Source organism: Natrix helvetica (genome assembly GCF_964273705.1).
Source record: "Natrix helvetica genome assembly, chromosome: 13".
NCBI classification, from domain to species: domain Eukaryota; kingdom Metazoa; phylum Chordata; class Lepidosauria; order Squamata; family Natricidae; genus Natrix; species Natrix helvetica.
The window spans coordinates 3,837,445-3,850,118 of NC_138557.1; the positions used below are offsets into that span (position 1 = coordinate 3,837,445).

Below are 12,674 nucleotides of genomic sequence, written 5' to 3' on the forward strand. Positions count from 1 at the left end.
GTGCAGGATCATTTTAAAGAGGGACAAGCGAACGGCAGTGGCTTGCTTTTCTTTTGAACCTTCTCCAGTTAGATGTCCTCCAGGCTGGGGTGACCTTGTCCCTCTCTTGAATGATCCCTCATTGATTTGTCCGATGTTGCGTTGTCCTGCAGCAAGTTGGCCATGGTGAGTCAACCAGGGCCAGTTGTCCCATTTCTGCAGGTGGGCTGTTCTCTCTTTGTGTGTTCCCGTTGAATCACTTGCTTTTCAATGCCGTCCTCAGCTTCGGGGTCCAAGAAGCAGAAAAGAGGGTCCTCCTTTATGACCGTCTCCAACTTCTACAGGGTAAGTGACACGTCCTGTTTCTGAAGGACATCCTATCTTATGAGGAGCATTCTGCCTCTCCTTAATGCTTCCTTCAGCTTGCACCATCGTAGATGTTATAACTGCTTCCCAGCTAAGTCCTACAGATATTGGTTAACAGGTCTTCCTAATTCCCTTCCTTCCTTCCTTCCTTCCTTCCTTCCTTCCTTCCTTCCTTCCTTCCTTCCTTCCTTTTCCTTCCTTCCTTCCCCTCCTCCCTCCTCCTCTTCCTTTACTTCTTCCTTCCTTCCTCTCCTCCTCCCTTTCCTTCCTTTCTCCTCCTCCTCCTCTTCTTTTACTCCTTCTTTCCTCCTTCCTCTTCCCTTTGACCTTCCTTTCTTCTTCTCCTCCTCCCTCCTCCTCTTCCTTCCTTCCTTTCTTCCTTCTCCTCCCCTTCCTTCCTTCTTTCCTCTGTGTGTTTCAGGAGCAACTCAACAAGCTGATGGCCACTTTGCACAGCACTTCTCCCCATTTTGTCCGCTGCATTGTACCCAATGAGTTCAAGCAATCCGGTATGTGGGCTGAAGCCATCATTTTTCATCTCTTAAGCAAGCAGGGTGCTTTGAATGGTTGCAGAGTGCAGACAGAGGCTTTGTTCTCAATCCTGCAGAATTTAAAGCACTTTTCTGGAACCGAATCCGAAGCTTTTCACCGCTTTACGAATTGCAATACTAAAAGATCATCTCTGTTAAGGTTTTAGATGTACTGGCAAACTGGAGAGAAGAGAAGAATGGATTCCAGAGGAAATAATGAATGAAAAGATCCAGAGGAAATACTTACGCATCATATTGCTTTCATTTATTTCTCTCTTGTTGGATTGTGTGAGAGGTTAAACCACGGAGTATAGTTTGCAAACTCTCCTTCGCACTAAGCCACACTCAAACCAACCTCTTTATAGCTTACCATGAAGCGAGATTGATAATATGGTTTGTTTGGCTTTAGCCAACCATTGAGGTTAGAAACCATGCTTATCCTTGGTGCAGGGGTGAAATCCCCTTACCTTTGTAACTGGTGTTGTAGCAATGTGAGCATGCACAGTACCTCCCACGCATGCGCAGAGCGTCAAAAAGTTAAGGTAAGGTTCAGTAATACAGTAAATCATGATTAAAGAAGGCATGCTTTAGCATAGTGTGTCATAGATGACACCCATGGTTAAGGGCAGTGGAGCATTGGATTCAAGGCATGCTTTAGCATAGTGCGTCATAGATGACACCCATGGTTAAGGGCAGTGGAGCATTGGATTCAAGGCATGCTTTAGCATAGTGTGTCATAGATGACACCCATGGTTAAGGGCAGTGGAGCATTGGATTCAAGGCATGCTTTAGCATAGTGCGTCATAGATGACACCCATGGTTAAGGGCAGTGGAGCATTGGATTCAAGGCATGCTTTAGCATAGTGTGTCATAGATGACACCCATGGTTAAGGGCAGTGGAGCATTGGATTCAAGGCATGCTTTAGCATAGTGCGTCATAGATGACACCCATGGTTAAGGGCAGTGGAGCATTGGATTCAAGGCATGCTTTAGCATAGTGCGTCATAGATGACACCCATGGTTAAGGGCAGTGGAGCATTGGATTCCAGAACAAGCAGACAGCCCTCACTAAGACAAGAGGATCTAGTCAGGATCCAGATAAAAAGGGTGAGATGGTTTCCATCTTGTCCACCAAGCTGAAGAAAGCTTGAGGAGCAAATCCAGAGCAAATCTCTTGCCTTGCAGAACTTCTTGTAAAGGTTGTGGAAAGATGGTCCTCCTGCTTTGTGTCTCCACAGGCGTGGTGGACGCTCATCTGATCTTGCATCAGTTGGCTTGCAACGGCGTCCTGGAAGGCATCCGTATCTGCCGCAAAGGGTTCCCCAACAGACTGCAGTACCCCGAGTTCAAGCAAAGGTGATGGGGTTGACCCTTTCCTCCATCCTTGGTGTGTTGGGACCTTGAGGTCCCCAAAGTCTCAGCCAGGCCAAATAATTCCTCTTTGTGTCTTCTTGACGTCAGGTACCAGGTGTTGAATCCCAACGTTATTCCTCAAGGGTTTGTGGACAACAAGAAGGCCTCTGAACTTATTCTGGGATCGCTTGACCTGGGGGAAAATGAGTACAAAATCGGACATACTAAGGTACTAAGAACAGTTTCTTTCCTGCAAAGAAAACACGATTGGGCTGAAAGTTCACCAAGTTACAAACCTAGAAACAAAGTTCAAAAGAAATCCATTTATTTATTAGGAGCAACATTTTGACATGTTCTTCTGCGGAGCCGAAACTGATTTCCGGTTAATGATCTCTTTACCCCTGTAGTCTCCCCTCCCCTCAGTCTGTATCATAAATCATATCCACCAACGAGGTGCTGCAGCAGGCTGTGAACTTTCACGCCTCACACGCCCCGACTCTGGTTGAAGGGATGCATGGAATTCTCCCTCCCTTTTTCATGACAACTTGATAGTAGTCATGGAAACGCTTGACAAGTTGACATCAACGTTTCACTGGGGGTCAGCTTGGGATGGACACTTCTCTTCTAATATTTTTAAGAGTTTTATTATTTTTTAGTTACAAAAATAAACACTCCTATCTTTCCTTAAGCAGTGCGTCCTGTGGGTACAAACATCTCTGTGCAACATCGTTCCTCATTTGCCACATCTTTCACATTCATATTAACATTATTTCCCTAAGTTTAGTATTATAACATATTGAGCATTTAAACATTATGGAACTCTCCATTTTTCTTCTTAATATCTTCTAGTAATCATATTATATCAACATTAAACACCATTATTCTCATCGTATACATACAGTTTTCATCTTATTGATATCTCTATTTAATATTATACTAAAATACTTCTCATATTTCAACCCTTATGGACCTGAGAAGAGTTTAGGGGGTTGGTTCTTCCAACTTGATCTTGTGAATGGGTTTGTGTATACAGAAGTCCATTATTTTTTCTGAGGAAAAAATATAAATTTCCTGACAGTTAGAACAATTAATCAATTGAACAGAAGATGCCTCCAGAAGTTGTAAATGCCCCAATACTGGAAGTCTTTAAGAAGATGTTGGATAGCCACTTGTCTGAAACGGTATAGGGTTTCCTGCCTAGGCAGGGGGTTGGACTAGAAGACCTCCAAGGTCCCTTCCAACTTTGCTATTGTATTATTGTATTATTGTATTGTATATTGTATTATTTTCACAGGTTTTTTTCCGCGCTGGTGTCTTGGCCAAGTTGGAAGACATGAGGGATGACCGTTTGGCCAAGATCATGACCATGCTACAGAGTCGCGTCCGTGGTTTCCTGATGAGAATTGAGTTTAAGAAGATGCTGGAGAGAAGGTAAGGAATTAAATTATACCTTCTCTTCTTTCCCTTAAGAAGCAGGGGTGAAATGCAGCAGGTTCTGTCAGGTTCTAGAGAACCGGTAGCAGAAATTTTGAGTAGTTCGTAGAACCAGTAGTGGAAATTTTGAGTAGTTTAGAGAACCGGCAAATGCCACCTCTGGCTGACCCCAGAAACAGTTGTAAAAAATTTGAATTTCACCACTGTTAAAGGAGGGATTGGACAGATGGATGGACAGACAGATGGATGGATGGAGGACTAGGGGTGACATGATAGCAGTGTTCTCATATCTCAGTCAACCTATTCTCCGAAGCACCTGAGGGCAGGGCAAGAAACAATGGATGGAAACTAATCAAGGAGAGAAGCAATCTGGAATTAAGGAGAAATTTCCTGACAGTTAGAACAATTAATCCATGGAATGACTTGACTCCAGAAGTTGTGGATGTTGCATCACTGGAGGTTTTTAAGAAGATGTTGGATAACCATTTGTCTGAATTGGTAGATAGGATGTCCTGCTTTATCAGGGGGTTGGATTAGAAGACCTCCAAGATCCCTCCCAACTCTGTTAATCTGTTATTCCGAATTAAGGAAGGAAGGTTGGATTGCAATCTACATTGAGATCAATGTTCTTTCAGGCCAGTATCTGACTGAGAACTCTTGCAAATAAAAGATTTATGACATCCACTGGAATCTCTCAATCTTGTCTTCTTCTGGTGTATGTCCACCATAGGTTTATGCCCAGGCTTTTGAGAACTGTTTAGCCTTTACAACTTCCTGCCTCCACAAATACAGAGATAAGATTCATCCTCATGCCATTGGAGGACCATATTCTCTTCTTCCCTAACTCTAGTTTCTCTCTTTTTAAACAAACCAGGATGGGTCTGATGCTGATCCAGAGGAATGTTCGCAAGTTCTTACTGATGCGTTTCTGGGGATGGTGGAAACTGTACAATAAGGTGAGACAGTAGCGGAAGGAAAGGAGCAGCAATCTAAGCCAAAAAAACAACAACCTGTTTTGGCAATCATGTTCTTCAGGTATTCTGAAATAGGATGCAAAGGTTTGGGTCGTATGTCCTCATAGCACATTAAAAACATCTTCCGTAGGTGTGTCAATATATAATTTTATGCCATGTTTAAAGCAAATAGAAAACTGAGAAGTGTTCTCTTAGAAAGTCTCAAGAGTTTTTGAAGGGATATGGGGTAGGGGTGCGCGTTTTGGAGGGATCCAGTTGGTTTTTATCTCAAGCACTATTCCAGTCCTTGGATCTTTTCATTCCGTGGGAAAATGGTGGACACTTGGACCCCATAACTATGCTTAGAGATGCCCAGAGGTCACACAGGGCTTCATCTTCTATTTTCATCCCCACATGTAGGTGAAACCTCTCCTGAATGTAGCCCGCCAAGAGGAGGAGATGAAAGCAAAGGAGGAAGAGCTGAGAAACGCCATGTCCAAGACTCAGGAACTGGTGGACCGCATCAAGGAGTTGGAGGAGAAGTTGGCCACCCTTAGCCAAGAGAAGAATGATTTGACCATCCAACTTCAGGCTGTAAGTCCACTAAATTCTTCCTTGAGGAAGGACGTGCAACTTCCATTGGCTTCCATCCTTGAGGAAGGACGTGCAACTTCCATTGGCTTCCATCCTTGAGGAAGGACATGCAACTTCCATTGGCTTCCATCCTTGAGGAAGGACGTGCAACTTCCATCATAAGCTTTGCATGAGATGTTGAGCAGTGCTCTCTGGAAATGGATGGGGTTAGAGATATTTTGGATGGTAGGCATTCTCACAGAATGGTTGCCATTGAGGGCAGAACCATTTTTACGTTATTCAGGGGAATAGCCATTAATCTCCATGACTTCCATCAATTCTGAGGGGTCCTTGGTGCTCTTAAGGTTGATGGTTTCCTTACAGACTACTCAACGAGGTGACATCCACCAGTACTAGAAGGGAATGAGGTTTGCAGGGTGAGGAAGGAGAAGGGTAAGAAGGAGGTCTGTGGAGCTCTCTGAGCTTGATGATTTCCTTGCAGATGTTTTATTACTCAACTAGGTAACATCATTAGTGCTAGAAGCATTATCCAGTTGGGGGATGAAACATCTGTAAGAAAACAACCAAGTTTAGAGTGCACCTACCCCATTTCCCCAAAATAAATTATCTCTAGATAATAAGCCGTATGTGCTAAAGTAAGCCCTCCCCCTGAAAATAAGCCCTCCCACCCCAAAATAAGTCCTCCCCTAAAATATTTAAACACATGCCATTTCCTGGCCGCTCCTGCAAACCCTAGCTATCATGCCCCTTCTCTTAGTGGCGGTCGCAAAAAGAGCAGCAGGCCCAGTGATGCGAGGGCTGGAAAGAGTGTGCCATTAACAGAGACAGAACTCTGGATCAGCTGATCCGTGGACAGAGGTTAAGGGGCCTCCTGCACCTCAAAAATAATAAGACCTCCCCAAAAATAAGGCCAAGCGCTTATTTCAGGGGTCAAAAGTCTTATTTTCCTGGAGACACGGTAGGAATCCAGAGTTCAGCCATGAGCTACAAATTTTGCCTTTGGTGTGTTCCATCAATTCACCCAACCCCCCCCCCCTTTTTTTGGAAGTCAATGAAGCTGGTGGTCGTCACTGCTACCTTCTATAGAGGGTCCTTCAGTAAGAATAACAAGGAGGACTCCAATATCTTCTCTTGTTCCTCTTTCAATTTGGTCCTTTGAAGGCTGGTTTTGGATGTCCTTCATTGGTTCTGGAAGTGAGAACTTCCTCTTGTTCCTCTTTCAGGAACAAGAGAACCTGACTGATGCGGAAGAGCGCCTGACTCAAATGATGAAGGCCAAGATGGACCTGGAGAGCCAGATCTCCGACATGAAAGAACGCCTGGAGGAGGAAGAAAGCTCGGCGGCCTCCTTGAGCGCCAACAAGCGCAAGTTGGAAGCAGAACTCAACGACCTCAAGCGAGACCTCGAGGGCCTGGAGACCACATTGGCCAAGACCGAGAAGGAGAAACAAGTAAGAATTCGGTCCTTTGAAGGCTGGTTTTGGTTTTCCTTTACTGGTTCTGGAAGTGAGAACTTCCCAGCAGAGTCATACTTGCCATGACTTATTCATATATTACATGGATCAGACTATGTCTTTCTCCTTCCTCTTCCTCCTCCTCTTCTTTTTTCTGTCTTTCGATCTTCCTTCCTTCCTTCCTTCCATTTTCCTTCTCTTTTTTCCTTTTTCCTCTCTTTTCCTTTGCTTTCCTTATTCCGTTTTTCCTTTTCTTTTTCTTCCTCTTGTTTCTTTTCCTTCCTTCCTTTTTCTCTTTCTTTTTTTCTCTCTTTCTTTCTCCTTCCTTCCTTACTCCTTTGCTTTGCTTTCCTCCTTCCCTCTTTTCCTTCCTTTCTTTTCCTTTCTTTTCCTTCCTTCCTTTCTCTTTCTTTCTTTCTTTCTTTCTCTCTTTCTTCTTCCTTCCTTCCATTCTCACTGTATATATCTTAGATTGGGCATCTGCTCAGGATGGCTGGTTCTGTATGAATTTCTCTTCCTTCTTTCAAGGCTCTCGATCACAGAGCCCGAACTTTGACTGGTGACCTGCAAGCCCGGGAGGACTCAGTGGCCAAGCTCCAGAAGGAGAAGAGAGCGCTGGAGGAGCTACACCAGGTGAGAAGGAACCAACTCTTTTCGTTGACTCACATCGGGTCAAGGCTCATCCTATGGATTTTTATGGACCAGAACCCCACCTTTCGATCAAGATTTACACTATGCAAGGGCATCACACAGATAGTCCTTGACTTACAACCACAATTGGGTTGTACGTGATGTGGTTATTAAGTGAGGCAGGCCTGATTTCACTACCTTTTCCGCCATGGCCATTAAACAAATCCCATGGTTGTTAAGCAAATATGGCTATGCCCATTGTGCAGTTTTCAATGTGGTTGTCATTTAAGATTTTAATTGTTGGGAAAGGGGCATCTTTGAGCCATGGTGGTGCAGTGGTTAGAGTGCAGTGCTTCAGGCTATTTCTGCTGCCTGCCAGCTGCTTGCAATTTGGCAGTTCGATTCCCATTGGCTTACAGTTGACTCAGCCTTCCGTCCTTCCAAGGTGGGTAAAATGAGGACCCAGATTGTTGGGGGCAAATAGGCTGACTCTGTAAACCACTTAGAGAGGACTGTAAAGTGCTAAGTGGGAAGGAAGGAAGGAAAGGAGGGAGGGAGGGAAGAAGGGCCATGGTGGCGCAGTGGTCAGAGTGCTGTACTGCAGGCTCCTTCTGCTGACTGCCAGCTGACTGCAATTTGGCAGTTCGAATCTCACCAGGCTCCAGGTGGACTCAGCCTTCCGTCCTTCCGAGGTGGGTAAAATGACGACCCAGATTGTTGGGGGGCAAGAGGGCAACTCTGTAAACCGCTTAGAGAGGGCTGTAAAATCACTGTGAAGCGGTATATAAGTCTAAGGGCTATTGCTACCTTTGGCTTCCCTGTGAGCTGTTTCGGCAACAAGGAATCTTCTCCTGAGGATGCTTCCCCTTCTTTGCAGAAAACCTTGGATGACCTTCAAGCAGAGGAAGACAAAGTAAACCATCTGACCAAAACCAACAGTAAACTCAGCACCCAGATACATGAGGTCAGCATTGATGTCTTCTTCCGCAGACGTTGGAGAAGACTTTCAACCAAGGGGTTTTTAGGGAGAGATTGCAGTGGCCTTTTTAAAAAGGGTAGGGCTGGAAGGGATCTTGGAGGTCCTTTAGTCCAACCCCCTGACCAAGGCAGGAGTCCTTATTCTACCCTGGACAATTGGTTGTCCGATTCTTAAAAACCTCCAGTGTTGGAGCATTCACAACATCTGGAGGCAAGTCGTTCCACTGGTTAATTGTTCTCACTGTCAGGAAATTTCTCCTTAGTTCTAAGTTGCTTCTCTCCTTGATTGGTTTCCACCCGTTGCTTCTTCTCCTGCCTTCAGGTGCTTAGCAAAATGAATGGACCCCCTCCTCTCTGTGAGAGCCCTTTGGAGGACTGCTATCATGTCACCCCTAGTCCTGCTCTTCATTAAACTAGACCAAGGGTCAGTAATCCGCAGCTCTGGAGCCACATGTGGGTCTTCCATCCCTCTGCTGCGGCTCCCTGTTGCTGGTCGGCTCCACAATTGATAGGGATTTCGGTTAGGACAGGTAGAGGAAAAAGGGATGCTATGCTAGGAGGAGACTCTATGGTGGGGAAACTGGACTTCCGGTCGGCTCCAAAATCAAACGGGGGGCTTCCGGTTAGGACCTTTGTGGCTCTTTGCGTGTTTAAGGCTGCCGACCCCTGGGCTAAACATACCTAGTTCCCTTAACCATTCATCATATGGTTTAGCCTCCAAACTTCCTTATTGTTTTTGTTGCTCTTCATTAAGCTCTTTGTAGGACAGGGGTGTCAAACACAAGGTCCACGGGCCAGATCCAGCCCATAGAGTGCTTAGTTTTGGCCTGTGGGGCCATCCTAGAAACAGCAAAGGACCGGCCCACGCGACCCTCCCGAGCTCCGTTTTTGGCTGCTACAGCCTCCTGCATCCCTCTGCCACGTGCGCCCACCCCCTCCAAGCTCTGTTTTTGCTGGCAGAGGGCTGCAGGAGGATCCACCACCGGTGCCCCCAACATGAGTGACGTCAAGCTCACCACACACACACCTGCCCCCCCCCAGCTCCCTCCGAGTTCAAACCCAACCCTGATGCAGCCCTCAATGAAATCAAGTTTGACACCCTTGTTCTGGGATGTGGGTATCTTTTTTTTTGCATCACGGCGATGTTCACAGAGTTGTAGGTTCCCTTGGTTGCGTTGGTAAATGGTTCCTCTTTCCATTTCTGGTCCCTCGGCTTGCGTCGACCAGTTGGAAGACAACTGGGAACAAGAGAAGAAAATCCGTGCCGAGGTTGAAAAAGCCCGTCGCAAAGCGGAGGGCGACCTGAAGATGACCATCGAAAATCTGAACGAAATGGAGAGGACTAAGCTGGATTTGGAAGAGGTGGTGAAGAAGTAAGTGGCCGGGTCCTCTTTCGACATCAACCCTTGGTTTGTAGAACAAAGAGAACGTGATGGCCGGTTCGGAGAACTTCTAAATCCTACCCCAGGCTGGCCCCGCCCCACCCACCCCTCCCTTCCCCTCTCACCCTGCCCCTCCCAGAAGTCTCCATGCGGTCTGTTTTGGATGTGGCCACCTGGAAGTTCCAGAAGGCTGGAAACTGGCCTCTGGAACCCAAGGGAAGCAGTTTTTGCCCTCCCGGAGGCTCAAAAAAAGCCTCTGGAGCCTGGGAAGGTGAAAATCTCCCCTCCCACTGTGGTGCAGGAGGCCGACTGGGCCACGCCCACCATGGCCACCCCCACCCAGCAACCAGGCAGAAAACCCATTGCTGAAATTTTTGAAGCCCACCTCTGTAAGATGGGGGTTGATGTCTGGAGAATTCTGGGAAATGTAGTCCAACACTCCTGGAGGGGACTAGGTTAGGAAGTTTGGTCTTGATTATTACTGCTTTCTTGATGTGTTCGCACAAGCTAAGCTAAGTGGGTGGACGAGTATGTATTTTGTGGTTCAGGAGGCTGCAGAAACCAGCCATAGGTTATTTGTTTGAGTGTAGCACTTTGTGGGAACATCCCAATCATGGTTTGCACATCCCCAGGCCCAAAGATGCGTTTTTGAAGAGGCAATTGGACTTTCTGTTTTTTCTTTGGAGACGTTTTGCTTCTCATCCAAGAAGCTCCTTCAGCTTCTCCTTCTTCGGAGCTGAAGAAGCTTCTTGGAGGAGAAGCGAAACATCTTCAGGGAAAACCAGGAAGTCCAGTTGCCTCTTGAAGAAGCACTTTTGGGACAACCGTGACTTAGGATGACGGAGAACCTGCATCGACATTGACATACCCACAGAGTCTTTGAATAAGCCTGGTGTATCTTCTCTTCCAGGCGAGACATGGAGATCAATTCCATCAATTCCAGGTTGGAAGATGAGCAGGCTCTGAATTCCACCCTTCAGAGAAAACTGAAGGAGCACCAGGTAAGGGAGAGAAAGACAGACGGACATTATTTGTCTCTTTCCACCACCTTTTTTCCATAATCATCTTTTGGCTAACAGTATCCGGTCCCCTGTTGCCATCCAGATTTGGCGACTCTGAGAGGACACATCTTAAGATTTCAAACTACACTACAACAGCTCAGTTTCTCAGGGCTTCCAGAGTAATTTTGCCAAGGGATGGAGTTGATGTTGACCATAAAAGGAAACATTTAAGAGGTCATCTGGAGTTAGGTTTTGTATGGTCTTCAAACATTTCCAAAGGCAGCTACATATATGTAATTCTTCCCCTCACCAAAGAAGGTGGGAAGGCATGCAATTTTTGCTGGGATTGAGTTCCCCAATTTTGCTCTGCGGTTTGGAATACGGTTTGGTTGCTTTAAAGGGTCTCTTAGTTACCCTACCTCCAAGCACCGAATAACAGAATTGGAAGGGGCCTTGGAGGTCTTCTAATCCAACCCGCTGCTCCAGCAGGAGACTCAATACCACTTCAGACAAAATTGTTTTCCAATCTTTCCTTAAAAACTCCTTTAAAAAAGGAATACAGTTGATCAAAAGTGTCTTGACATGGGTTGAAAGGAGTGGGGAAAAAATGAGAATGGCGAGGAAGTGAATTGGACAGATATGCAGAGAGGAGAGTTGGAAATAAACAGGAATCGACCGGTTGGCCAATCACGGAACAGATTGGCAGATCGAGGACAGATCGGCTAACTCAGAACAGAACAGAGTTGGAAGGGAACTTGGAGGTCTTCTAGTCCAACCCCCTGCTTAGGCAGGAAACCCTACACCACTTCAGACAAATGGTTATCCAACATCTTCTTCAAAACTTCCAGTGTTGGAGCATTCACAACTTCTGGAGGCAAGCTGTTCCACTGGTTAATTGTTCTCACTGTCAGGAAATTCCTCCTTAGTTCTAGGTTGCTATTTCCTTGAAATATTTTCCACCCATTGCTTCTTCTCCTGCCTTCGGGTGCTTTGGAGAATAGCTTGACTCCCTCTTCTTTGTGGCAGCCCCTGAGATATTGGAAGACTGCTATCCTGTCTCCCCTGGTCCTTCTTTTCATTAAACTAGACATACCCAGTTCCTGCAACCTCCCTTCCTTTTGCTTCACATCTCATGGTGCTTTTGCTTCCAATAGGCTCGAATTGAAGAATTGGAAGAAGAATTAGAAGCAGAAAGATCCATAAGGGCGAAGGTAAATCTATTTCTCCATAACCAAAGTGGCCCATTCAGTTCAAGACAGCGACGGCTATCCTAGTTCCAAACCAGTTTAGAATCCTTACACGGATTGTAGGACTGTGCAAAACATTTCAGAATTAAGCTGTTTCTGAAATTCTCCAGGTCATGTTTGAAACATCCTGTCCGGAATTTGGAAATCATTTGCTTTTAGGGCTCTTTTGAACACCTTGAGAATTTCTGGTTATCCCAAAAGACGGCTAGAAGTTTAAATCAACCTCTGTTTTGTCAGCGACTTGAGGCAGAACGTTTTGATAAAATGGGTTGGATCTTTCCATTGTCCAGCCCAGCCCAGCCCACCTCAGAAGGTTGTTGTTGTGGGTGGGGGGGAAGGAAGAAGTATTAAGTATGTTCACCATTTTGGGTTATTTATAAAAACAAAGGCAGGACCAAAAAATAAATAAATCCAAAATGAATAAATTAAACATTGACTCTGTTTTTTCTCTTTTCACCTTGCTTGGCTATGTCTCCTCATCTTTATTTATGGAGGTTTTTAGGACAATGTATTTGGGAAGAAAAAGAAAAGGAAGGAAGCAAGGAGGGACGGAAGGAAGGAAGGGAAGAGGAGGGAGGCTAGGGAGGGAGGGAGGAAGAAAGAAAGAGAAAGAAAGAAAGAGAGAGATGGAAAGAAAGAAAGGAGGGAAAGAGAAAGAAAAAAGAAAGAGAGAGAAAGAAAGAAAAAGAAAGAAAGAAAAAGAAAGAAAGAGAGATGGAAATAAAGAAAGAAAGAAAGAAAGGAGGGAAAGAGAAAGAAAGAAAAAGAGAGAG

At 45.5% G+C, this 12,674-nt stretch overlaps 1 protein-coding gene across 2 annotated transcripts in view; it reads left to right on the plus strand.

Annotated features, from left to right (window-relative positions):
- Positions 1 to 12,674, plus strand: part of MYH16 (myosin heavy chain 16) — a 44,481-nt gene that overhangs the window by 16,658 nt on the left and 15,149 nt on the right. Inside the window, exons 16-28 of one of the 2 annotated variants that reach the window (XM_081966070.1) lie at positions 263 to 324; positions 767 to 854; positions 2,114 to 2,231; positions 2,337 to 2,457; positions 3,523 to 3,659; positions 4,537 to 4,618; positions 5,036 to 5,209; positions 6,433 to 6,660; positions 7,192 to 7,296; positions 8,171 to 8,257; positions 9,499 to 9,644; positions 10,564 to 10,654; positions 11,809 to 11,865. In XM_081966070.1, the coding sequence (XP_081822196.1) occupies positions 263 to 324; positions 767 to 854; positions 2,114 to 2,231; positions 2,337 to 2,457; positions 3,523 to 3,659; positions 4,537 to 4,618; positions 5,036 to 5,209; positions 6,433 to 6,660; positions 7,192 to 7,296; positions 8,171 to 8,257; positions 9,499 to 9,644; positions 10,564 to 10,654; positions 11,809 to 11,865 (1,496 nt within the window). The remainder of the gene's footprint in view (positions 1 to 262; positions 325 to 766; positions 855 to 2,113; positions 2,232 to 2,336; positions 2,458 to 3,522; positions 3,660 to 4,536; positions 4,619 to 5,035; positions 5,210 to 6,432; positions 6,661 to 7,191; positions 7,297 to 8,170; positions 8,258 to 9,498; positions 9,645 to 10,563; positions 10,655 to 11,808; positions 11,866 to 12,674) is intronic. The other variant, XM_081966071.1, reaches the window with a different exon arrangement.